This window comes from Catharus ustulatus, chromosome 14, assembly GCF_009819885.2.
Source record: "Catharus ustulatus isolate bCatUst1 chromosome 14, bCatUst1.pri.v2, whole genome shotgun sequence".
Lineage (NCBI taxonomy): Eukaryota > Metazoa > Chordata > Aves > Passeriformes > Turdidae > Catharus > Catharus ustulatus.
The window spans coordinates 1,996,125-2,022,385 of NC_046234.1; the positions used below are offsets into that span (position 1 = coordinate 1,996,125).

Consider the following 26,261-nt stretch of genomic DNA (forward strand, 5'->3'; position numbering starts at 1 on the left):
TGGGGACCAAGGCTGTCACGCAGAGGGTCAGCAGTGCTGAGTGGCACCGCTTTAGTCACGCTGGAGCCCTGGGCTGCTCGTCCAAAAGAGCCCTCCTTGGAAGCCTGGCCCCTCTGCTCTCTGGATTGGGTTGGGGACAGACGGGATTTAGGCTGCTGTATTGCAGTTGAGGCCCCTCAGGGAAGGGAAAGCACATTATTGATCCCGCTACCTCACAGCTGGTATCAGCACTACATTATTTTCTAACATCAAGTCATTTTAAGTTGCCACAATGACACAAACACATTGATTAAAAATTAAAACCAATGACAGCTCTCCCACAAACAGTACTTACCGTACCATACTTATTGTATCCTGGGAGGAGAATGAGAAAATAGCAGAAGACAGAATAATTTATAGTGATAAAATGGGTTACATTTTCATAAAAATTTTATTTTACTTTTTTTTTTTAAATAATTCAATGCACTGGCAGTATAATTAATCCCTCTATGAGAGACACGAATGTACCAGTTCAACCAATATTATTTGTACAGAGACATTGTGTTTAAAAACAACAAAAGTACATTTAAAATGTTTGTACATAAAGTATTACTGTTATTTCTTTTTTTTTTTTTTTTAAGAAGGAACAAATGTAAACAAAATGCATAATTGTGCAACACGTTGGAAATACAAAGCAAAACAGGCAAGATACAATTTTATACATATAAAGCAAAAGAAATCAAACTTTTATAACTATACAACATTTCAGTAATTGCTTGACATTTTAACAGTTACCTTGGTCTGTACAAAACATCGTAACTTATACTTAAAACTTTACAAGAATAACATGCTTGTCCAAAACAAAGACACCTTGTGGAATTGCAATGATTATTGATATGATACTTGCACACATGAGAAAAAAAGGGGCTACTTAAATAGTAAATAAAAAGTAAGAACATAAGAACATAAGGTAAAAGGCCATTTAGTAAACCATAATCTAATTCCAATAGCTAATTAAGTTGCATTGCAATGCAGAAATTAAATCCAACTTTTGCTGGAAGACCATAAGGTCATAATGTTGCTGTATTTCCAGGAACAAGAAGAAAGCATATATAAATTTTCCTGATATTTTGGTTAATTATACATGCGCACGCACACACACACAAAAGAAAAAAAAAAATAGTATTTGCCACAACAGTCAGAAATGGTGGGTGAGAAAACCCATAGACTAGACTACTCCCAACATGGCAGGTTAAAAAATCAGGACAGCTAGGAAGAGCAAACACCCACCAATTTTGCCAGGACTGCTTTTCCTGAACCTTAGTTGTATTTTTCTTCTTTTTTTTTTTTTTTAATTTTTCATTTTTTCTTTTTTTTTTTTTTTTTTTCCCCAAAAGGCAGGAAGAAACTTGCATTGACTTGAGCCATTCCAGAAATTCTGGGAGTACCACAGACAAGCCAAAACACAAATGGCAGGAGAGCTCAAAACCAAAGCAAAACATCACCAGATCTTTGACTTGTTTTCATATTCTGTGATGGTATGTCCTAGACCTTTTGAATGTGGGTTTAAAAAAACCCCAGCATTTAAGATTCAGTAGAAGATATGCAATCCAGAGATGTCAAAAATACAGACAGGAATAAATTATACAATATTTTATGGAAATACAAGGACTATCAGTTTGGATAAAATGTACATAATTTTTAAGTGTCCTCAAATGACACATATGGCTAAAATTAAACCCCTGATTGCAGCAACCTAACATATTCAGTGCCTGCTTCTGCAATCTGTGTACTGAGCACCAATTCACACAGTTACTTCTGTGGACTTCAGTGGAGCAACCTGCTGACCAGGATGCTCAGGGGAAGAGCAGAATTGGGCCAAGATAAATATTTGCCATGACTTCTAATTGTACAGAATCCATTTGGCTTAGAAAAACCACTTTAGCCTCCTGCAATGTCTTTGAACTAAAGTAACCGATTCCATCTCTAGACTGAGAGCATTTATGACATGTTTGAATTTATTTGCCATTTTTCTACGCAAGTTAATGCTGATGCCAGTATATATTTATACTGGGAGGTAATGAAATTGCAACATGCCTGTAGTTAAAACCAAAACATGTATGTGGAAGCCTAGATGGCAGGCAGAAATTACCCTCCAACTTTTTTAGCAGGTCTTATCTGGTGCTGAATCAGAATAGTTCAATATACGCTCAGCCTCAGTGTGCATTTATAAAGCTGCATTAGGGCATGCAGAACAGTATGAAAAGGGAGAGCACTGGTTTTTCAGCCGGTGCAAATCAGCACTGACATCCACAGAGCTACTTAGAGGAACATCAGCTGAGGCTTTGGTCCACAGTCATCAGAAACATGCAGCCATCACTCAGTCTGTATGAAAAACTCAGCTGTGGAACTGCAGAGCGAGGTGTAATCAACATGAGATCAAAAGATGCTGTGTTCGTCTTGTTTCTGATAAGGTGTCTCCGGGCTGTGGTCTAAAGCAGTTTTACAATGTGCTTTACACTGCATAACTTTCTTTGCAGGTACAGTATTTCCTCACAAGCAAGGATTATGATACATTAATCATTTCAATGGCATGATCAGTAAAAAGGCATGATGATAAAAGCTTTGGGAATTTGTCTGCATAGAGATACACTGGCAAAAATTAGTCTAGGGTTAGAGGGTTTGCTCCTTGGTGTGTACATATTGGATTTACTCCACTGAAATCAGTACTCCTATACTAGTTTACATGAGCTGAAAAACTCGCACCGTACATCTATTATAAATAAAACATTTGTGTTGCTATCTACTATTCAGTTCTTTCATAAATTCAAGGGTAAATGTCTCCTGCCAGTGGGTTAAAGCTCCTCTGTGTCCATAACATTGCTACTTGTCACTGAAGTAAAAGGTGGTTTCCCTGAGCAAGGGCTGAGTGTCAACACATGCTCTGGTTGAAGAGCAAATCTGCTCACAGTTATTCCAGCTCTAGTCCAGAGACCTTGAACTACTTTCAGTGAGATGAGTGCCCAGCCAGAACAAAAATGGATGGAATTCTATTCAATTAATTGGGTTAATGCAACTTAAGTTCTGGCCTAATACATGTAACTCCAGTAAGGCTATGAGATTTTTGTTATCCAGCCTCTCCTTTGATAAACAGTACTCAGCAAGCTCCATAAGACTTGCACTAATGCAACATGACAGCAGAATTTGGTGCCATGAATTCTACAAGTTGAGCCAAGTTACTTTACATTTGCTTAGCTCAAATTTTGGTCCATTGTAGTTACTGTTGTTCAATAAAACAATTAAATTCACCTCAGAATCTGACCTTCCTTTGAATTCTGAGAAGAAAATAACTGAGTGGAAATTATGACTATCTATACTTGAAGGATCTTTCAATGGTATTACAACAGGGTGACACTCACACAGCAGTGAGTAAACTATCTAGCACAGAGAGCTTATGGAACTTGCAGATAGAGGAACTCAGTTAAAATCAAAGAAGAAAACAAGTGTCAATCAGCTGCACTGTCCACTCATGTGACTTTTTACACTGGCATCAGTGGGTCTTAGTTGGAGTCCTGCAAGCATGAGTGATCCTGTGGACACCACAATTTAAATTCCAATTCTGTGTACAGTGGGTATTGACTGAGTTCTGTGCTGTCACCATGTGCATGGCTTCTGTCAACTTGATTGGCATTTTCAGACGCAGTGTAAGTACAATTGAGTGCTCAAATCCCAGTCCATCTGCAACTGCAGAGGACCAAGACCTGAAAGAAAGGCAGAGCCACAGCTCTGCTCACCCAGATGGTGGGGCTGGGGCCCCTCAGCCCTCTTGGGCACAGCACTGGTCCCCCAGCACAGCGGACAGGGCTATGTGGGGATTCACTCCACAGTCCTGTAGCAGTCCAACATGGGTGTTGGAGCAGGCTGAGGGCTCAGGAGCTCTCTGTGTGACTCCATGGCCTGTGGGAGGCAACATCAGGTCACACAATGCTGCCTAATGTGGCCACTGGGCCTTTGGGCTTGGTCCTTGCTTCTGTTGTAAAAATAAAGTAAAAATCATGGTTTAACTGGATGGTGACTTCAGGGTAGTGACAAGAATTACCTCTCTGTGACATGAGGTGGCACTCTGAGGTGCATTGAAGTATTGGATGTGGTGGTGCTGTATTCTGATTTCACAGGATAGCATGGTATAGATATTATTTTGTAGGACACATCAACAGTAGTAAGTCCCCTTTCCCAAGAAGCACACTCAGCTTAAATTCAAAATGTCAGACACAGCAGCTTGCCCCACTTTCTTTAAACCACTCTTGATATCTTTACCATTGCCTAATATGATTACAGTGCCAGTGAGCTGCCTGACATGTCACTACACACCCTGTGGTTCTGGGAAGAGCTTTTCATCACAGTATTTCTGCTGCAGTGCCTCCTGATGAGGCCAGGTTTGATTCTCAGTTTTATGTAGTAACTCATCTGCACCTGAATTTGCTCTCATCTCTCTATGGAACCAGGTCCTCCCCTGAGTTGAACACAAGATCTGAACACAGTCTATCCTGACTTCAGCAGCCACCACCAGAGGTTTAAACTGGTGTGAGATGATCAGAATCACTGATCTTGGAAGACAAAACATCTCTGAAACAAAATGGCTTAAGGACAGCTACCAAGTCCATCAGAAAGGCAGGTCTGACAAGGGTACTGGGGAGAAGACAACTACTCTGTAAGTCAGGCAGGAAGGCTACAGAGAGATTTCAGTAACGAAGGAGACCATAATAGTTTTTAACCTACACATTTAGGCTAAATATCAAGTGATACAACCAAAATATGCCCCTAGACATATCTCATTGGAGAACAGAGAATGCCTATATGCATTGGTGTGCTCTGGTTATATAATGGAAGTTTAAGATTATTGGAAACCGAGGAATTGAGCTCTGCAAACCTTAAGACTTGTTTTATTTGTATTTATAAAGTAGCATGTAAAGTAAAGCTGGAAGATGTCTTAAGGACAGTAGATTAGTTTCCCATCTTAATCCCCTTTGCCTCACTCCCAGTGCATTCAGGTGAGGTCAGGGAGATGCTGAGAGGCAAGGCCCTTTGCAAAGACCCACTGATCTGCAGCTTGCCTACAGTTGGGACACTTCTACACTTGCTTCAGAATGACAACTTAATTTTCTTTGGTGACTTGTTAAATATTTTGTCTTTCTTAAAACTTCAAGACACTGGTCTATGGCAAATGAGTTAACCTGAAAAACAGCACGTCGACACAGCAAACTCAGTTCTTACACTGACTTTAGGGACCACAGGACTAAAATGAAGGAGTTGTTGCTACTTTCTGCACATCTTCATTGTCTGCAAGAGGCAATAGATGCAAACAGGACTATGCACAAACTACAGAGGAACACTTGAATAATACCACTACAATGAGCAGTGGTAGGAGTGTTTTCTCTTTACAGCTACCCTATCTTTTCTCCTGTGCTATGAAGTAATGAGCAGGGACTCAGTTGAAAATCCACATGTAAGTCCACACAGATGGGTACACACTCTCCCACTCATAGGCTTGCTTCAATGCTGCATGGAGTTTCTCCTGAACTCCAAGTAATGAAGTTATGTTAACACTTAAGTCAGAATCCCTACCAGCCCCATTTTTGTTATATGTTAATTTACACTCACAAAACTAATAATTTGATTTAGACAGCATTAAATGCTCATAAGAACCTCACTGAAACAGTTTTTTCCGAAGTACGTAAAATCATCAGTGAATCTAAACTGTCATAATAGAAGAACATAATAAAAACAGTGAAAGTTAAAAAACCATGGAAATTAAATTCCAGATTCAATTGGCTTATTTTGTTTCTTTAGGAGGAATGAAGATCTCAAATACTATTTTTTACAAATCTCCCACATAACTATCAACAGGTCTGTGTCTATCTTTCAAAGGAGATAATTTATAAATGAGGCAATCTATTCACAGAAAGAATATTTAAATAATTGAACATCCAAAGAACATGTAAGAAAAAGTGAAATTAAGCTATGTGATGCAAACCATGAAAGTTGCCACCAACACTATCACAAAAAGGCTTTCTCTCTGCTCTCTAGCACCCAACACACATCACTGCACTTGGAGCTGGATATTCTGCCTGCACATTAAGACCTGCTGCAGCCCTTGAAGTGGAGGTTAAGTGCTATGTAAATGCCACTCTTGAACATTTACGACTTTGCTGCTGTTGGGTCTTGCACCCCAAATGCCTGAGTTTAGCCCTTCACAGGCCTGTTCCCTTCACTGCTGGACTCTTGATATTGCTCCAAACCTCCTCAGGCATGGGTCACAAATGACAATCTTGTCAGTTCTGGCAGTGTTTTAGGAAAACTTGGTGTCCTTCTTAAATCCAGCTACAGAAGTCAAGAGATTACATCACTGTTCCAGTTTATCATTATTAAAAACAAATGTGTTAGTTCCTGCCCTTGGAATGCTTGTAAAATGCCTGAAAATGTGTCATGAAATCAGTCCCACAGCTCAGCATCCAGAAGGCAATACAAGAACCAAAGAGTTTATTTAAAAAAACAAAACAAAACAAAACCTAAAACCAAAACAAAAAAAACCAAAACACCAAACCAAAAACAAAACTAAAAAAACCCGAATCACAACTTGTAATCTTTGGTGCTTGGTTCATGAGCTTGAAAGCCTGAATTGGGCAGTTTTAAGTGCAGACATTGCAAGTGCCCAAGCACAGTCATGCTGCTTCCCCACAAATTGAAACAAACAATCTCATTTGATTAGCTCTGCTGGATATTTTAAGGGGTAAAATGATTCCATGAAGATGACATGTTGGCAATTGAAATGAGATGAATATAGTGCCTGTAAAAGTGCAATAATCCTTAATAACTAACCCAAAAGAAGCATCATCCCCAGGGATAAGACAGTAATTTACTCTCCATATTTAATTTGTTTCTAAGCCGCTTTTGAAACAAGACTGCTAAATAGTAAGTTGGCTTGGGATCCTAGACTTGACTGCTGGACTTGCTATCATCATGCCATTGATTCAGCATACATTTCAACCTAAGTCACAGGATACAAAATCAAGAGGGCTAATTCCTTAAGCCGTTTAAGCAAAAGATTGTGAACATGGGATAAATTTAGAGATAGGAGTCTGTTTACCACAAGGAATGGGGAAAAGATAATACATGGTGATCACTAAGCGACTGCAGCAAACTCTGAGGAGTCCTGTGTCTGAAGACTGTCTTTCAAGTCATTGCTATCCCTTGTAAATGCATGGAAGTCTTGGATTTCGATTGACATTAAAGGAGAAAGTGATGACAATGTACTTAATTGGACTGAATAGTTACTTGCAAAAAGAATGGAAAACTCTGGCTTATTACAAAACCAGCTCAACCTTACTTCATCTCAAGTACCCTGCTAAAAAAATTATTTCAGATGTTTCATTTTCTTTTTCTTTAAAAAACCCCTAACCACCATCATTCATTTACGTTTCTGAGTAGTTCTCACTGCTGTTTTATTAATTTTATTAATTAGCTACTGGGGCCAGAGTCAGCATTACCAGTGTGTCGGATTCAGGTTTCAGCTGTGTTACCAAAACCCTCAAAGAACAGGTAAGGGTGAATCAACCACTTCAGGAAAAAGAATGTGCAGATAATACAGGATGTGCATGTTCTGCGTATGTCCTTTGCAGAAAGCCCTGGATGATTTCTCTAATGATGCATGTTGGCTATGTTTAGACTTCCAGTCTTGTGGAACAAAATGTTAGGAATTACTGATTTTTAAGAAAAGGTAGTACTACAGGGAGCTAATATGCAACAGCTACAGAAATGTTTGTCTTAAATGTGCACTGGGCAGAGACCTTAAACTACTCTTATTGCAAATATCCAAGGCCTGATCTAAAAATCTTAACAGTCTGAACCTTTTAAATGCAAATTTTTCCTATTTATCTGGTCTCAGCCCAGTCAGTAGAATCCAATAACTCACCAGATTAAAGAAAATACAGGTTTATACAGCAGAAGGTAATTGCAATTAACTAATATCTGGATGGCATTTAATACATATATTGTATTATTTCAATGCGACGAGACAGAATAAGATTTACATTGGTATGAGCATTTTCTGTTTATAGAAATGGAATTTACAGTTCAGTAAGGTATGCAGGTATATCAAGAATGAGATGAGACCATTTAAAGTTTTGTGAATTATTGGTATAAATTCATTTTGTTTTGTTTCATGCACCAGCACTTCTCGCAGTGGCACCAGAAGAGCAGTGCAATTTATAACAGGGAAAAAAAATAAGAGGAAAGAGCAAATGTGAAATGGTGCAATTTATTCACAATTGCTTTGAAATTCTATCTGAATTGTCCCATTATTATTCACGCATTAGAGGAATGGTCCAAAACATGACAGCATGGGTAAACAGATGCAGAGCTTGGAAAAAAGGTAATCTGACTGAAGTATTCATGGCCGTTATTAAACAAATGTTATATTGCTTTTGGGTAAATCTGGTGATTTTATTTAATTTGACATTGTTTTCAAGATAGCAAGATAATACTGTTCATTTCTAATGCTCTGAAATTAACAAAACAGGTGAAAATTGATGCCACATGGAATTACAATGTTTCAACAGTGGCTAGTTAGTTAAACTTCTAGATAATTCATGAAAAATTTGCATACACTTATTAATGGACTTCTACATACAATATCAATGCTTAGAGTGCAGCAGTCCTGTTAAAAATCTGCTTTCAGTGAGTCACTATGCAAGGAGAGATTGATCTATGAAGAAAAATTTTGGATAAGTATTTGTTTGAGATTAAATAGTAAAACAGAAACAAAATTCAGGAATGGTAGATAAGACTAAGAAAGCTAATATTTTGAAACTGCCTAAAAACTTCAATAAATTCTGCTGCCTACTGAAATTATTAAGCCAACAATAAACAGGAAGAATGGAATATCAAAACCTCATTGCATAGTGTGTCATCATTCTTTAATGAGGCATTCCTTCAACCTTTTACCTCTTAACACCTTTGGTGATCTTACATTATGTACCTGTAAGATATTCAATGTTCTCTTTCAGAGATTAAACCTATAGGAAGTAAGAAATCTTAGGAATGTACTGAGTCAGGTAATGATGCCAGAATTAGGATCAAAAAACTTGGTTCAGGTTCAGAAGATGATTTTGAATGACTAGCTATAACTTCTACTAATTTATTTCAGAAGGGACTTCTCATATATACCCTCAAATATTTAAAGATGCTTTGTACTATTTCTCAGGAATCCATATCTTCTCAAAGTGCTTTTCTTGTTTTCACTTGAAGGCAGCATGAACTTAAAACAATACTGCAGAGAATGTACCGTTCCATAAAGCACATAAGGATGGCAGGATCCAGGAGACACAAGGCATAGAAAATTGTCACAAAGGATTAGATGGTACAACACATACTGCTCTTGAGTCATAACTTTCATTTATGGTGACTTCTACTTCCAATAGATAGGGTATTAAAAAAGGCAATAAAAATGAAGTTACATGAATAAACTTCCAAAAATGAGTGGAGTTCCACCAGTGATCGTCTCTGCGCTGGTAGAGGTAGAAGAATGGGGATGTCATGAACAGGGCAGCAGTCACTACAACAAATGAGCTTCAATGCGGAGCCAGTGGAGTCCCTGGCGAATGTAACGAACCAGATTGGTCATACTGCTGTGTTGTGTTAAGGGTCCCATCACTGAGTCCAGGTCTACAAAGAACTCTGCAATACACAAGAAACAGAAGCAATAGTTTCAGGCAATGGTACAGAAATAGAGGTATTACCATGATTTTCCACTCAGAAGCAGCACAGTGTAATTAGTGAGTTTTAAAGATAGCTGTGCACATGAGCACGTGGTCCGTAAGAAAGAACTTAAACAACAATATATTGAAACAAACCAAATTAGATTATCCATGCTGGAAGTCTACCACAGGATGGTATGAGGGGTTGCCAGCAGTCTTTCTTCAACTCTGATGATATGCACTGTCAGTTTTTTGAGATTAGGTTTGCTGACTGTATGATTTAAATAGCTGGCAGTGAAATCTTGCATTAGTTTTCCATGCTGTACTCTTTCCCAGACATGAGGGGCTAGACTGGACCTTTCCAGACTGGAAGACTTTTCTTGCTCTTTTCCCCACCCTCTATTTTCTGTTACTGACATTGCAGCAGTTTTGGCCATCTGCTAATCCTGTTTCAGCTGCAGGCCGCAGAGGATGAGTGTGGGATGGGAGTGGGGGAGGAAGCGGAGAGAGACAGCACAGCAGGAAAACAACACCTTGGAGATGGGAACCTCTACTGGGGAAGAATCCCAACCCTGGGATTCCTAGTCAGGAAGGGTTAACAGGAAGTCACTAAACAGAGAGCCCCAGTTAGGAAGCGACACACCACTTTACTTTATGTCATGTGTTAGATGCTCTCTGCGTGAAAGACTAATCCTGTTAGGGCCAACATACCTTCCCTAATTGCTGTCAATGGAGAGCTGAATTGTGCCCTGCATTCTCCCACAGTTCTTTTTGCTGGGGCACAGGCATTCCCACATATACAACACTTACACTATATTTAGGCAAGTGGGAACCCACTCTCAGTTAAAGCCCCTCAGAGCTCAGATAACAACCAACAATCACAGTAAGGAATGGTTGAGCCCTCACATTCTCACCCTGTCTGCAATCCAGTGCACTGAGCCAGCCAGCACTGCATTGGCTGCACTTCAGGAGAGCAGATGCCAGGTACAAAATCATTATCAGTACTTTCTTCAGCGAGTAAGTGTTGCTTTGAGGTCTTCTATCCAAGTATTGACAGCCTGACCCTGGTCAGCTTGGGAGCAGCAATATCAGAGCACAAAGTGATTTGGCTGGAGGCAAGCATAATGAGAGCTCAGGGCTAGCACCAGTGCTGCTCAGATGCTGCAGCCACCAGCTATTTTTAATCTTCCTTTCTCTATCATTCGTTCCCCTCCTTCAGTGTCAAATCAATACATTTTGAAATGAAATAATGCAGTATCTTGCCTGCATTCTAGAGAGCTCATTCTAGGCTCAAATAAACAATAATTGCTTTAAACACTGAGAATTCACCTTAAAGCCTAATTTCAGGTTAACATTTCTTGAAAAAGCTATAAGCACTGAAGCCACTTAATACATCTATGCATGAGAGAACAGGTCTTGCTCCCTACAGAGCTAATAGTTTTCTACTGTAGAGAAGAAATCCTGCTTTCTTTAGAAGCATTAAAAAATGATCTGATCTTGTAAAGTCAGCTGAGAGTTTGATGTTATAGATGGTGAACACCACTTTAGGTGATCCAACACAAATCATCCCACTGGCTTTGGGAAATCTGCAGTTTAGTTTGGGATGCTACAGACGCAGATTTATGCCAAACTCTATCTATTCTCCCCACATTCTCAACTCTATGGACCAGGGGAAATTCCACTAGAGGTACATGGCAGTACATTCCTGCTTTCCTTTTCAAACCAGATCAGCTTGGTGGGTCACAGTTCTGCTGTTCTCTCTCTTGCTATGCATTTTTATTTTAATGGCACATCTTTTGTCAGGCTGACAAAGAAAGGCTTCTGTCTTGCTGCTCTGAGCCAGCTGGACATGAGTCAAGTTCAAACTGGGAGTGTGCAGGCAGACTCAGAGGAGCACAAAACCTAAGCTGACAGCCGTGAACAAGGGGCGGCTGCACAGCTCCTACAATGTGGAGGAAATTTCTTGTGACTGCATGGGCATGACCTAAGAAACCTTTATGACAGCAGTAAAACCTGGAGGTCATTGCTGTTAGGCCACAGTTTTATATCCATCTCAGGACAGATCATGAAGGACATACTCTTACGCAAGATACATCCTGTGATTCAGAAGACAACAGAAACAATGAGAGCTGACCACAAAAACTCACAAAAGTGACTGAATCTGGTTGTTGTTGTGGTTTTTTTGTTGTTGATTTTCTTTGTTGTTGATTTTTTGTTGGTTTTTTAAAATTTTTTATTTTTAAAAGAAACTAAATTTTTATCTTTTTCTGGTTTCTTTGCAGGTTTGTGGGTGTTTTTTGGTTTTGATGTCATTCTTATTTCCATGAAAGGGGGGGGAAAATATCATTTTTTATAACGAACAATCTGATTGCTCAAGCTCCTGAGAGAGAGACTAAATGATGATCTGGGACTCAAGCAGAGTCTGGGGTTTGCACTGTCCTGTTTGCTGTCATGGGGCAGTTCACAGGCCAGTGCACCAGAGCACAAAGAAAGGGGTGAGTCTTGTTCCAGACAAGAAAATAAAGGTGCTTTGAATTATCTGAGAAGTGCAGATGACATCTACTAAAACAATTACAGCCAGTTTTCATGAAACACTGTGACATTTCTCATGTCAAAGTGTCTTGAATACATCCTTTTTTAAAAAGAATCCCTCATGTGGTATGATGAAGACCTGTGGAGTACTATAACAGTCCTCATACACTTTTTGCTACACCATGAATTTTTCAAATTGCAATTTGTGTTTAAGCATGCAACTTTAAATCAAATACTTCATTAGACTTTCCAGAAAATATATAAAGGCAGACATGCTATAGCATGTAGGAAAGTCTGATCTCTTACCAATGGTTTATAATACTTAAATGAAATTTGAAGTAACATGAACTTTGCATTTCCTGTAATGTGACTCTAGGTTGTGAAACAAGATATGAAAGAACAGGTCACAACCTCAAATGTCTTGCTCATGTGAGAAATGCTTACTCATGCATCCAGTTCCAGTAAAGCCAAAGGGACTGCCCATCTGAATAAAGAGTATTCCTATACAGCTTTGCAGAACCGGGTTTATTTGATTGTAAATCAAAATGAGAACAAAGAAGAGAGTAGGGAGGAAAATGCAGAAAGAGAGTCAGCAGGTTTTTTCTCATCCAGCTCTAGGAATGATAACAACAGTGGCTGGATACATTTTCTGTCTGCTGGCTGAATGCCTGAGCTATTTTGATTTAATACCAAGTAGAACATTTAGCAACTCCACAACACACAGGGCTAATTACAAGATTATCACCATCTCTTCCTCCTATCAGGGCATCCTTCTACATTCCTGCTGTAACATTCTGCATTACATTTGACAGGGAATTGCTTTCACATTTTGTGAAAATGGATGCAGCTATGGAAAAAATCCAAAATGATTGCACTGCTACTAAATTAATCAATGTGAACAAAGACAAGGAGCAGGGAGGACTGGACAGAACTTCTATTATTGTTCCTCATACAGGGATGGATCATTATGACTGACCATTCAGACATAAAACTCTATAAATATCAAGCTCAGTTTCTCTAAATCAGTGGAAATTTGCCACTGACATTAATAGGAATAAGATCAAACTGCATACAGCAAGCACATTTGTCAGGACAAGTCGGCCATCTGAAATCTCACCATAATTTAAGAGAATGAGCCAACTCATGATGAGACTATTTCCTAGTTAGGCTCTGCACCTCTAGTGTCAAAGGAAGCTTTCTCAGTGATTTGCGTAAGCCCAAAGCTGGAATCTGAATAATTACAGTGTCACGGGGAAGTTCACAGCTGGGCAACAATAGGCCAAATTTATCCCTCAGTTAAATCTCAGCCACTTCACTATACTTGACACAACCCAGTAACAAACTTCTTGCCAAAACTCCTTTGAAATGACTGTGGTAAAGACTTACATTTTGTTGTAAGGAACACAAAAACAGATTTGCAATCCAATCATAGGAGAGTCAAGGTCATGGTTTTCAGCGGACATCTCCTAATTGGACTCCCCACATAAACATAACATCGAATGTTTGCTTATTATCCTAGCTAGCATTTTAATAGTCTTAAACCTGTTGACAGAGCAGTCTGAAAATAACCTTGGTGCTCTAGAAGAGGCTGAAACTGTGAACGAATTTGCAGACTTAAAAGCTCTCATCACTTGAGGCTTGAGTTCACTAAATTATTTGCCAGCTGCTCTGATAACCCCATGTTCAGCATGTGTTACACATCTCCCTCTGTGCCTGACAAGAGAAGATATACATTGGCTACAGCAACCAGCAAGCAGATTTGGTCTGTTTGCTCAAGCTGTCACAGTTGTGATCTTAGACGCGGTGGTTCTGGGTCCAAATCCGGAGAACACGGGGAAAGCTAAAGCTGCTGAGCCAAAGCGGACACAGAAAAGCAGAGAGGGCGGCACCTTTGTTCTCCTTGGTCAGCTTGTCAGCCATGTCCCAGTGCTCGTAGCTGCGCAGGACGTTGTTGGTGATGTTGACGTGGCTGGCAGCCATGTGGTGGATGCGCTGGGGGATGGTGATGGTCCCCACTGAGGATGAGCCGGTGGTGCCAGCGCTGCTTGCAGCAGAGCTGACGGGGGATGGGCTCAGGGACATGGGCGAGGGGGTTTCTGTGCTCCTGCAAGAGGGAGAGAAAGAGTGAGACCTCCTCACACCCCCCACTTCACCGCCATCCTATATGCACTTGAAAAGTTAACTCTGCACCCCAGTCAAGGGAGAGTCTGCAGTGGTACCTCCTGACTTCATGAGAAAGGACAGCTTATAAACTGGGAATGACTGAAAGTAAAAAGGGATTTAATTCTCCCTTTTAAATGAAGCTGTTATTTAAAAAAAAAATCTATCATAAAAATAGAGCAATCTTTCAGAGAAAGAAGCATCTCATAGCTGTAATGATTTTTCTACCTGCTGCCAGAAGCTGCAATGGCAGTTAGAAAACACTCAATGTACAATATTGGCTTATTATCAAAGTATTTTCTGAAAATCACAATGACAGTTTGTTCCAAAAACAGTCACCACAACAAGTAAAGAGCAAGTCTTAAAAGCACCCTGCAGAGCAGTATTAGGACCTGAGGATACTGTAGGATTATGAATATCTCCATAGGATTCTTTAAGGCTATGGAGATTTGTTCTAATTGCCTACAGTTCATCCACACAGTTCTGCACAGCACAGTGTTTTAAGTTACCTACACTGTGAGGCACTAATGTTCTAATATAGATTTTCCTTTAATTGTAACACCATCAATTAGGAACCACCTGCTGGCTGCAGGCAGTGCAGCGGTCAGCACAGCACGCTCTTGTTTAGAGCTGTGTAGTGCTGAATGCTCACAGAACAGCTATTCTCTTTGAAAATTTATAGGATCATGGAGCTGTTTAGGTTGAAAAATACCTTTAAGATCATCAAGCTGAACAGTTAATCCAGAACTATCAAGTCCTCCAGCAGCCCATGTCCCCATATGCCATGTCTACACCAAGGCACTTTAAAATGCCTCCAGGGAAGGCAATTCAACCAAGACCCTGGGTCGCCCTATTCCAGTGTTCGACGACCCTTTTGATGAAGACATTATTCCTAATCTCCAATCTAAACCTCCTCTGAGGCTATTTCCTCTTGTCCCATCATTTGTTACTTGGGAGAAGTAAAAAGAGTCACCCTTCGGCAGATCCACAGTCCGGCCCAACTTGATGTCATCCACAAACTGACTAAGGGTGCCCTCAATCCCCTGCAAGATCAAAGGGGCTCCGGATCATCAATGAAGATATGAAACAGTACCAAGCCCTGGAGATCACCAGTGGTGACCAGCCCCAGCTGGATGTAATTTCATTCACCCATTTGCCTAAACAAAAGCATTCTATTTAATGCAGAATACGCTTGAGATACAGGACCAAGACACTCCTGGCACTCTCTGCATGAAGCAAAGAGACCAAAACTCTCCAGACAGAGATGTTGCAGCACCTCCCTGGACATGCAGCTGTAGATACCTCATACTATGCAAAAGCATCAAGCTCAATCACTGAGCCTGATCCAAAGGACAGAAGGGCTTGGCCTTTTGGCTTTAAAGGCCACTGTCAATGGCCTGCAGGAGCACAGATCTGCGGACACTTTGCACGTGCTGCAGGACAGACTGACACAACAGCACAGCCTTGGACTGAAAGGCATCGATGGCAACAGCTTTTGCTGCAGATTTTCCAGCAGAGCCCTGCTATTACCTGAGCTCAACAACAGGCTCCTGTGATACATTCTTTTTCCAGAGCTGGAGATCACGTTGATTTGGCAGCTTGTAGCTTTTTACCCAGCTTATGGCTTAGAGTTTAAGCATGTCCTAATGCACAAACCCTATTTTTAAGTCTCAAAACATCCTGGTTACCTGACTTTCCACAGTGTCTTTATTGCACAGAAGAGCTGTGCAATACTAGATTAGGTCTGGGAGCAGTTACAGATGATAAGTATCTGAGGAGACCGAGTATTTTGTTAGAGCCACTTCCAACCAGCTGATGCACTTCTGCCAAATAAAGCACATTGTTCATTGGATTTACCCTGTTGTGCACAGCCATTATTACTGTGGTGAGTCTACTAAATCTCTGTGTTTTGTGTTTTCTGTCGCTAGAGGTGGGAAACATTTCTGTAATGAAACCACGGAAAGTTTGTTTCATTGCCAGGATGGAACCAGGACCAACTTTGTAGAGGTTCACATCCCTCTGAAACGAGTAGGCAAAAATTCCAGTAAGCCAAGCTGTGATTTTTGATATATCTGAGATCCTGACTAGACTACGCTCCATGGCAATACATAAGTTTTGCTTTGTAAAAAAAAATAGATTTGAGATTACCCCACCAGGTAATTTGAGATTACCTGCACCAGGCTGCAGCTCCATATCCAGAGATGCCACATGCCGGATGGTGTTTGGTCTTTTTTTCTGTGGTGTGTGAATTCTCTTGCTGTCTGACACAAATTTGCAGGGAATTAAGAGAAAACTGTAGAGCAAGTAGCCCTGGGGAAGGCAGAGCAGAAGCTGCCCATGGTGACACCAGGTCTGCGACAAACCTTGGAGCCACTGGGAGCCACCTGATAGATGGCACCCCTGAGCCAGCTGGAGAGCTCTTTTCTTCTAACACCCCACACAGAAGGGACACAAGACCTGAGTGTGGACTGTAGTCTCTGTGTGTAGGGTCACAGATCTCGCAATAATGCTGTTACTTACAAGGCCTTTTCACTCAGTTACTCTCACATGTCAAATGCTTCCTGTTCTGAGTAAAAGACAGAGATGTGCACTTCCAGAGCTCTCCTGCCTTATCTCCAGGGTTAGTGGGAAGAGACTGATCAGCTGATGTTATGATGTTATGTTAGAAGTGGTGCTGACCTGAAGGCTGGGTTTCTGCTGCATACTTTGTGGCCAGACAAGAATTTTCTCCTCCAGTCAAAACCCACTTATTCTCAATCCTGGACACCTAATAGCTCCTTTAAATAGCGAGGGAGATGTCATCACCTGCAAAGCACACACTTCATAGGGGTCTATAATAGGACAGGAATAAAAGGATAACTTCTGCTCCATGAAATGTTTATGTACAAGTCCCTTCTTAAGGAACAAAAGAGATGTTATGCTCCATGGTCTATTCGATCACTAAAACTTGATGTAAACTTTTAAGTATTTTTATTACAATACAAAGTTTCACTGACACTTAAATGTCTGGAAAAACTGGCACATAACAAATAATTTAATTTATTAGTTTTTTTTCCAGTGTCAAAATATCTTTTCAGTGTTTATTTAAAGTGATTCCTTATTTCATCACTTTAGTTTGTATTACCATCTATACTTTATTGGCTCTATACACACATATTCAAAATAACTGAGTATTTGGGGTGTGTATATATGCATATCTATACCCCAAAATATTTTGACTTATCTGAGGCAATACTTTAAGCAAAATGTTGCAATTTTCAGTTTTGCACTGATTGAGAACAAAGTGTGTTTGAAAGCTTCAGTTCTTTGTGTGCTAAACTTCAACCCTTCCTTCTTTGTTTTCTTGGTGTGTCTAAAAGTAATTTCGTCTTCTGAACCACCAGAAAGAGACCATTAACAATAGTAATTTTCACCTAGAATTTAGCCTACTCAAATAAAGATGGAAAAATAAAAAGTGAAGTCATTCACCTTTGCTTTACTTGTATCTGGATGTGTGACCAGGACAAAGAAGCGGGAGAAATGTGCGTCAGCTGGCAACAGCCATTGCAAGATAAAGGCAAGGATACAGCAGCAATGCACCTCCACTGAACAGAAGATCATAACTGCATTACCCTGACTTCTATCTGAGGTGAGGGTGTTTTAACGTTAATATGAAGCCACTGATAATTGGCTGACTAAGTGCCTTTGCATTTTCACCACTATTATACCTTCAGTTTTATTAAACAGCACTTACCATATATCAACGAAATATTCATTGATCTTTCATTGCTGAACGAATCATTGAAAAATCATTGCAATGAAGGCTAACTTTACTTTGGCTTCCTAAAATGACATGGTACTTGCCAGCTAATTAACTGATATTTTTATGGCCTTCATCTGGCTTGAGAAGTAAACTGTCAAAGAATTCAGCACAGACCCACCGTATCTAATTTTAGACTTAAGGGGGCTTTGTACAGACAAAGGTGTGATTTAGCTCTTTCTTCCTACCCACACTGGACAGCTCACATGGGGATCTGACTTAGTCCAGTGGGAGCCCCTCACCCCCATGAGATTCTGTAGCCCAGAAGAACAGTTTCTACATGACACATGTTTGAAATACACCTGCAGCTCCCAAAACACTGATCCCATCACCTGTCCTTTGCCTTTAGAGCTGCAAAACCACCTCCCCTCCTTTTGTTCCCAGACAGAAGTACTCAGCAGAAAATACTCACTTTCCATTGCCGCCCCAAGGTGAGGGGGCCTGTGAGGCTTTAGAAGAGTTCTGTAAGTACAAAACCAAAATGTAAATACAGGTGATGTAAGTACATGAATACTGATGACACAAGACTCAACATTCCCCCTTTTCATTGCAAGAGTTACAGTGCACGGAGCAGAAAAGCTCTGCACATCGGTCCCATAATTAAGTGGCTGGTGGATGATTGGTAGGTTCCAATAAGTAGCTTGAAAATAATTTGATGAAAGAGGGAATAAATTCCAGTAAAAGCAGATGTAACTCACAAAGAAGTGGTTCAATTACCACTGAAACTTATTCTACAAAATAAGTTCTTCAGAGTGCAAATGACTGCTTATCTTTAGAGGGACCACCAATATTTTTGTAAGAAACAAAAAGAATTTGGCTTGATGCTTTAATGAAATTGATCCTTCCCAAGTTGCTTAGGGAAGGTGGCTTGGGATTCAGACAGTAGCATAAATAAAATTTTTAATTTTAAATTTTTAATAAGGATCTGCTTGAATGCCTCTGTTTTTATATATTTTAGTTGCACAAATTGACTTTCCTTACCTGCTTACTCATTCTGCCTTTCACGTCTGTGTAGCACCTTGTAAAACCCTGTACAAAAAGATTGCCGAGCAACAATAAAGCCCAGGTTTTTCCAGTCTTGCTCAGACTGAGTGGTATCTTAGTTCCCATACAAAGTGGCAGCATCAGGGCTGAGGCTATCTGTGTGTGCCCTATGAAAACAATCATTCAGCTTCCTCGCTGAGAAGTCAGCATGCACAGTGAAAATTCAATCAATTTTTACAAGTTCTCTGCAAAGTATTAACGTTATTACAACACCCATCTGGTTACTGTAATCACTATTTTGCATGGGAGGCACAGATAGTACCCTTGACTTCTAAACCACAGCTCATAGCCCAACATTTCTGAGCAAAGCAGAAAACATTGCCCAAACTATGGCACTGGCCTGGTCTGGACATTTCTGCACAGCAGCCACTGCTTGTCACAGAGGATGTGAGCATGACTTGGTGTCTCAGCACAGAGCATATGGAACATATGTGGGAAAAAGGGAGATCCTAAATTGCCCTGGAAAGTGTTCAGAAATGGAGAAGAAGCTTTTATTGCTAATTTCTCCTTTCTGGGGATTGTTCCCAACAGTAGCTGGAAATAAATAATATCTCTGTCAAGATTAGGACTAGATCTCAATTGTCTAGAAGCAGTTATTTGATAATGAAAATATTTAGCAAAAATATTTCAATAACTACTGACAACATATTTTCAAAAACATGAAAATCTTCCTCAAACTTTTAGAGGAAATACATCACAGGATGTCACTTTTTCTAATCACAAAAGGCTTGATTTCAATTTAAAAAAATTATCACTTTAGTGGTATTTTACTCCAAGTTTCCTCTAAATTTCAAAATTTCTTTCATGATTAAATGGCTATTTTCTGTTTTGAAATGTCAAAAGTATAATTTTGAAGCTTTTAATTGGAAATTAATCAGAACCAGTTCTGTCCACAGATGGTTTCAATTTGGATGAAGTGGCATTTTGGGGAAAATATGGAGAATAATTTAGCTGAAAAACTCCTCCCCAGCTCTGCTGTAAACAGTGGGCTGCTTTTTGCAGTTAAAATTGTGTAGAAGTTTGAGTAACAACTCTATTCAAACAATTAATCTGTTTCATTTGTATTACAGATCCTTGCTTGTGAACACAGAGAACATGGTGCAGCAATACAAAACTAGCACGTAGTTAATAGCTCCCATTCTTTTCTTTTCTCCTCCTGTGCCTTTACTACAAAAATAACCTGAACATGTAATATGTATACACTCAAACACTGCTTCTAGCAAATGAGTTACAGTGCACATAGCATGCACACTAACTGAAACACTTAGCTTCAACTGGATGCCTATGCCTAGCATTCCTGATTTGTCTGTTTTATTGCAGTTTTACTTTTTTCTCTTATTTTAATTTACATTAAAAGACTTTTTTTATGCTGGGAGTAGTAAATATATTCTTCATTTTACCTACTTGCTCAGCTAGAGAAAATAAAGTGGCTTTAGGGCAAGAGAATCTCCCCTGCTCCGGTCTTTTTTTTTTTTAAAGAAATCATTATTTTCTGCAGAAAAGGTCTATTTGTCTAAAAATGCTTTTTAAAAGATACAATCTACATTCATCCTGGATAAAATCTGAAGTGGCTGGAATACATTTCATGAGAATGCTGATGTCACAAATGTGTGTAGTTCAAATTTAATCCCTGCAAATCCCTGACTGAAAATTCCATGAATACAACAGAGGCACTCCTAATGGTACAAGAGAGCCTCCATTTAAGCACAAGATTAGGACTAACATGACTGAAGTTGCACTGAGACACACACAGAGGACACATGGGTAGTCAGGACTAAGGCTGCTGACAGTACTGGAGTTTACAGCAGCAGGACCATTTTATCACCATTTACATGAAAACATGAAAACTGCAGTGTTAGAGGTTTTTACTGGTTTGCAGTACCAATATGTCAAAGCCTGGAAAAAATTCACAGAGGCTGTTAACACCAACAAAAAAAGACTGATGGGCTGATAATCCCGTATAATTAAATAATTATAGAATAATATATAGCAATAAAGTAAAAAAATTAATGTATGCTTCAAACAGCATTAACCAGTGAAATATAAATATCAAAACTGCAGAACTGAAGAAAGATTCTATTTATCTCTTAATCTAGGAACAGTGAGGATTTGTCATTCTTACACTGGGTAAACAGCATTTGACAAGGTAAAACAAAACATCCCCAAGTCATGACCCACTGGATCTCCACTCTATTTAAAGTAAAGATAAACCTTCAGGATGTAGATAAGGTAATTTGAAGTTCCACAGGAATAAAAGGAGAAATCTCTGAAACTGCAATAAACTGCAGGAAATCTCACTGAATCTAAAATCTAAACTTAACTAACTACAGGCTAAATAATTGCTTTATTGTGGCTCATTAGGGTCAGTTCATAATCACTTGCACATTGAAACCTTGAAAGAATCAGAAACTTGCATAAACACTACATGGTGTTGAGAATAATGTTATTTTTGTACAATTACTGAGTCAGGTCCTTTGAATCAAGTGACTAACCCAAAAGTCCCCTACATCACTTCTGTCCCCATTCCCTGGCAGCCATTCTGCCTGCATTTCCCAGGGGAGAAGTTAAATGTGGGACTTTTAAGTCATGCAGTTATACTTGTGAGAGCTCTCAGTAGTGGTATGAATTTCATTTCATATCAATAAATTAAACAGAATAAATATTACCTTAAAATATTCCATCAGAGATCTGGAGTACTTCATAGCATGGTCCTTCTTTAGTTTAAACATTCTCAAGTAGAGAAGTGATAAGCATCGGTAGCTGTGGTAATTAGGAAAGGATTATGTTAATTCCATTGCTTAATGAAACGTATGAACTGTAAAAAATAAAAAGCTGACCTATATTTTGGAGGTTCTGTTCTAAGGTTACATTTTGAAAATAAGCACATGGAGGAAAAAAAAAAGTAGCCAAAAGCATTAAAATCCCATCTTGATAAGAGTGTAAATTAGAAGAATAAATGTTTAGTCAGCTGCTGAAGAAATCCACTAGTTATCCTTTAATAGTTTAATGGAAAACAAGAATAAGCTGCTTAAGTAATTCAGTACTTTTAAAGTCCTCCTTAAGATTTTAGATACTTCTCTCATTGTCACAAAGGGACTTACCATAAAACTGCTAATTTCTTGTCCCCTTCTGTGGCAGAAGAGCCTGTGAAATTCTTGAGTCTCATTGCATACCTTGTCAGAAAGGTGAGAGATAAGAAATGGAGGGTTAAGATGTTTCCAAATATAATCAGATACTCTTTTCCAACTGAACAGTTACTGGTCACAGTGTTCTGTAATGAAGAGATCAATGTAAAACTCAACAGAAAGCATCACTTTAAATCTGGAGGCCTTAAGTAAATCACCAACCAATTTTTTGGGCCAACAAGGCGAACTATTCTTGGGCATATTAATGATATTATATCCAGCCAACTAGGCTGAGTCCTGCAGACATTTGGGATGAGTGTTGACCTGGAGGATAAGATCTTGGTCCTATATGTACTGAAGTGCAAAGTAATATATAATAAGGTTTTACATATAATACTTTGGGCTTGAAAAGTACCTTCAAAATCCTTCTCATAAATGCTTCTTCAAAGCTTTTAATACATTTTATACAGAAAATTATTTCACATACAGGAAAGGTCACGTTCATAGCTTTTTTTATTCTTGAGTTCATTAATTTATGAATCTTGTGTACTTGATCTTCCCTCTCTATTTAATTGCTGCTGTCCAGCATTTGGATGATCAATGATTGAGTATTGCCGTCTGTCTTTTTTCCCTTCAACTGAGCACACTCCATTCTATGCATTAGTCTCTTGAAAATCAATTCATTGCATAAAATCATTGTTCTGAGCCCTAATGCAATTTCACAGGTACTTGTGTTAGAATAAGTAATAAGGTTCAGCGTTGCGTAAGAAAGTTTTAAGGTATCCAGGCAGTCTTGATGAGTTCTCATTTACAAGGAGGTAATGGAGTGCAGGCAGCTGTGCTGCTCTCCCTTGCCTTGCTCCCACCACCCATCCTGAGACCCAGCCTGCAGCTGTACCACCCCACCTGGAGTGCTTCCTCCACATCCTGTCCCACCTGCTCTTGGGTATTGTGCTTGTGAACAAACACAAAGATCTATGTCACTTTGGGGTTTCAGCATTACCATTAACTTAAAACACATTTGACAGTCAGATCTCTGATAGTCCCAATCTCTTTGGTGCTCCACTTGTTTTCACAAATAGTTGTCTGATGCAGATAATCAGGGCAGACACAGCTAAATGCATAAGGGGAAAATTGTGCTTCTGATGAAGGGAGGAGTAAAAGTGAGAAAAATCTCCCTCTATTTGTTATCTCACACTAAAAACCCATGTAAATATTAGCAACTACACTGAGAAAGCATTGCATGCACAGCCACATTCTTTGTTTGTACATCCAGCACCCACCACAGCCCACAAGAATGATGTCTTTGTCCATGGAGTTTTACTGAGCCAGTACCAGCCTGCTGCTCATCTGGGCAATCAGCTTTTGTCCATGTGTGACCACTGACAATAATTAAATGGACAAATCAGTCTCACTGGCTGCTACAACATGCTGCATGCAACAATTGGTAAATTAAACGCTACTTTTGGTGGTAGGTGGTGGAATTAATCTCACTTGATTTAAACTATTTATATATTGGAGATCTACTGTAACAAATTCTCCAGATTCTTCCACAGCCAAAAGCAGTTCCAAAGCAGTTCAGGTGCTGCTTCCATGCCAAGGTCTGCCTGTTCATAGCCTGCAGCAGGACTGTGCCAGGAGCAGCAAGGAAGCAGGGCTGCTTATGCTGAGGAGTGCCAGTCACCCCAGGACACAGCTGTGCCCTCACCTGATTCCCTGCAGGTCCTGTTCTTTTGTGAGCCACTCCTGGAGCTCACATTCCCTGATTGAAGTAGTTCACATGTTGTGGATGAGCAAAGCTTTTTGGTCTGTGCACTCTGAACAGACAGACTGCTAAACGGAGGAACAACAATTTCAACCGGGCTGTGTGGTTTTCTTAAAAAATCAAAAATAAATGCAGGTTCCTATGAAGAAGCACTCCCTTCTTTAAAGAATATTTATTTAAATACAATTTATTCTGCCATGCAGCTGCAGCTGTGTAGTTCAGGACATGCTGTCAGACTGCAGGATGATTTAGGCACAGCAGAGCAGAGGCAGGTGGCTCCTTTTCTAAGTCCTCTGCTCTCCAGGGTTTAACACAGATCAGGTGTTGAGTGAACATAATTTTTTTCTTGAGTGATTTCTTTATATTTTCTTCTTCCCTTTATGAAGTGTAGAATGTAAAAACCATGTTTTTAAATATTTAACAGGTATATTATTTACCTGAGAGTAAGCACTTACGATTTGATACATTTTATTATGCAAATACCTACTTATTCAAAATGTAAAACATGCATTATCTTGGCAGTCCCTAATGGCTAATCTGGCATGTTAAAAAAAACCCTCCATTGACATATCAAAACCCAAATATTTAGGATTTGATTTGCCTCTTTCACTTGTGCAGTCTGCCAGTAATTACACTGACATTAACAAGAATATTCCCAGCATTCACTAAGGTGCAACAGTGAAGAGGAAAAATCCTGTTGCTCTACTTACAGGTGAATTTAATCTTGATTTCACTTTGGTAATTTGCCCAAGTAAAGCAAACTTAGTTACACAGGAGACTATTGTTTCTATGGAGCCAACACTATGAAACAGCTATAAGAAGCAATAGTAGATTTTAGAATAATAATCAGACATTTTATTAGGATGTAAAGACTCTCTCATCCATATTCTAGCCTATGAGTCTACAAAACTGTATTAAAATTAATTCAGCTGGTTCACATTCCTTTAATGTTAAAAATGCACTGTTTTCAAGACAATATATGCAGAAGCTTCCTCTCTGGCTGTGATCTTATATCCCAAATTTCAGCTTTTCTCTTTTTTTAACAGCCAAGTTATAAACCTCTAAAACAAGGTTTGTAATAGAAATCCTGATAGACTCCTTTAATGTTTTGAATTATAAAACTACACCTTTTAAAAGACAAGTGTCATTGCCAAACAGTGAAATTACTATACTTTACTTCCACCCACTACATTTCAATTTTAATTTTATGAATATTGCAAATTATAACACTCACATTATAACCTCTAAAGGGGATAATTTATAAAAGCAGTGTCCATCAATTATAAATTTTCCATGACATTAATAAAATGGCAAGAACTAATTATGATGACTCCTGAGATGAAGACGCCTTGGACAAATCATTAATACGTTGAAATGGTATTTTTTAAAACATAGCAGGTTCTAATTATGACTGAAATGAGATGATGAAAATGATCACAGAAAGGACATTAACCTGATGAGTTCCACAGTCTCTGAGTACATGGTGTATGGTGATTTAGCTTCTAATGGATCTCGCTCCATAGCGTTCCCGCACTCGATGAAGGAGAGGGCAGCATCAGCATAATTCACTGCTTTACCGAACTTCTCCAGCTGAAATGGAATGACACTGTCAAGAAAATCCTTCAGCTTTGATTTCTGGGTAGGCAGATTATTCTACAAAGCAATGCTAGCATTAGGATGAAAGCAAAGCAATACTGGTAGTTAAGAATTAATTAATACAATAATTAAGGCAGGGACTATGTTTTTTACCAAATCTTTTCAGGATAGTACATGGCTGAATGCTCCACAGAGGAAAGTCAGTGTATGTCCACTGACATTAGGGGTTTACACAGGCAAGAAAGCATGTTTGTGCACATCCATACTGCTCCTTGACAGATGAACTAAGTTTGGATGCCACTATGCAAGGGTTAAGTAACAACCCCATGCCATTTGGAGTCATACTCTGTGTTACCGTTGGTCAAAAAAAAAAAAAATAAAAAAATCTCATCACTTATGAGTAAAAGAGCAGGAAAAAGAAAAGGACACAATATAGCTTAATATTTCATTTTACTAGGGTTTTATTGCAAAAGGTTTTAGCCCTCATAATGGTTGTGATTAAACTG

At 39.3% G+C, this 26,261-nt stretch overlaps 1 protein-coding gene across 5 annotated transcripts in view; it reads right to left on the reverse strand.

Moving 5' to 3' along the window:
• Window positions 1-411: 411 nt before the first annotated feature.
• The window catches only part of AFF2 (AF4/FMR2 family member 2), a 340,514-nt gene continuing 314,664 nt past the window's right edge, over window positions 412-26,261 (reverse strand). For 4 of the 5 annotated variants that reach the window (XM_033072136.1, XM_033072135.1, XM_033072134.1 and 1 more), the window contains exons 16-22: window positions 25,613-25,749; window positions 22,371-22,442; window positions 21,936-22,029; window positions 19,207-19,254; window positions 18,638-18,687; window positions 14,156-14,370; window positions 412-9,714 (exon numbers count right to left, since the gene is read on the reverse strand). In XM_033072136.1, the coding sequence (XP_032928027.1) occupies window positions 9,593-9,714; window positions 14,156-14,370; window positions 18,638-18,687; window positions 19,207-19,254; window positions 21,936-22,029; window positions 22,371-22,442; window positions 25,613-25,749 (738 nt within the window). In that variant the 3' untranslated portion in view covers window positions 412-9,592. The remainder of the gene's footprint in view (window positions 9,715-14,155; window positions 14,371-18,637; window positions 18,688-19,206; window positions 19,255-21,935; window positions 22,030-22,370; window positions 22,443-25,612; window positions 25,750-26,261) is intronic. The other variant, XM_033072139.1, reaches the window with a different exon arrangement.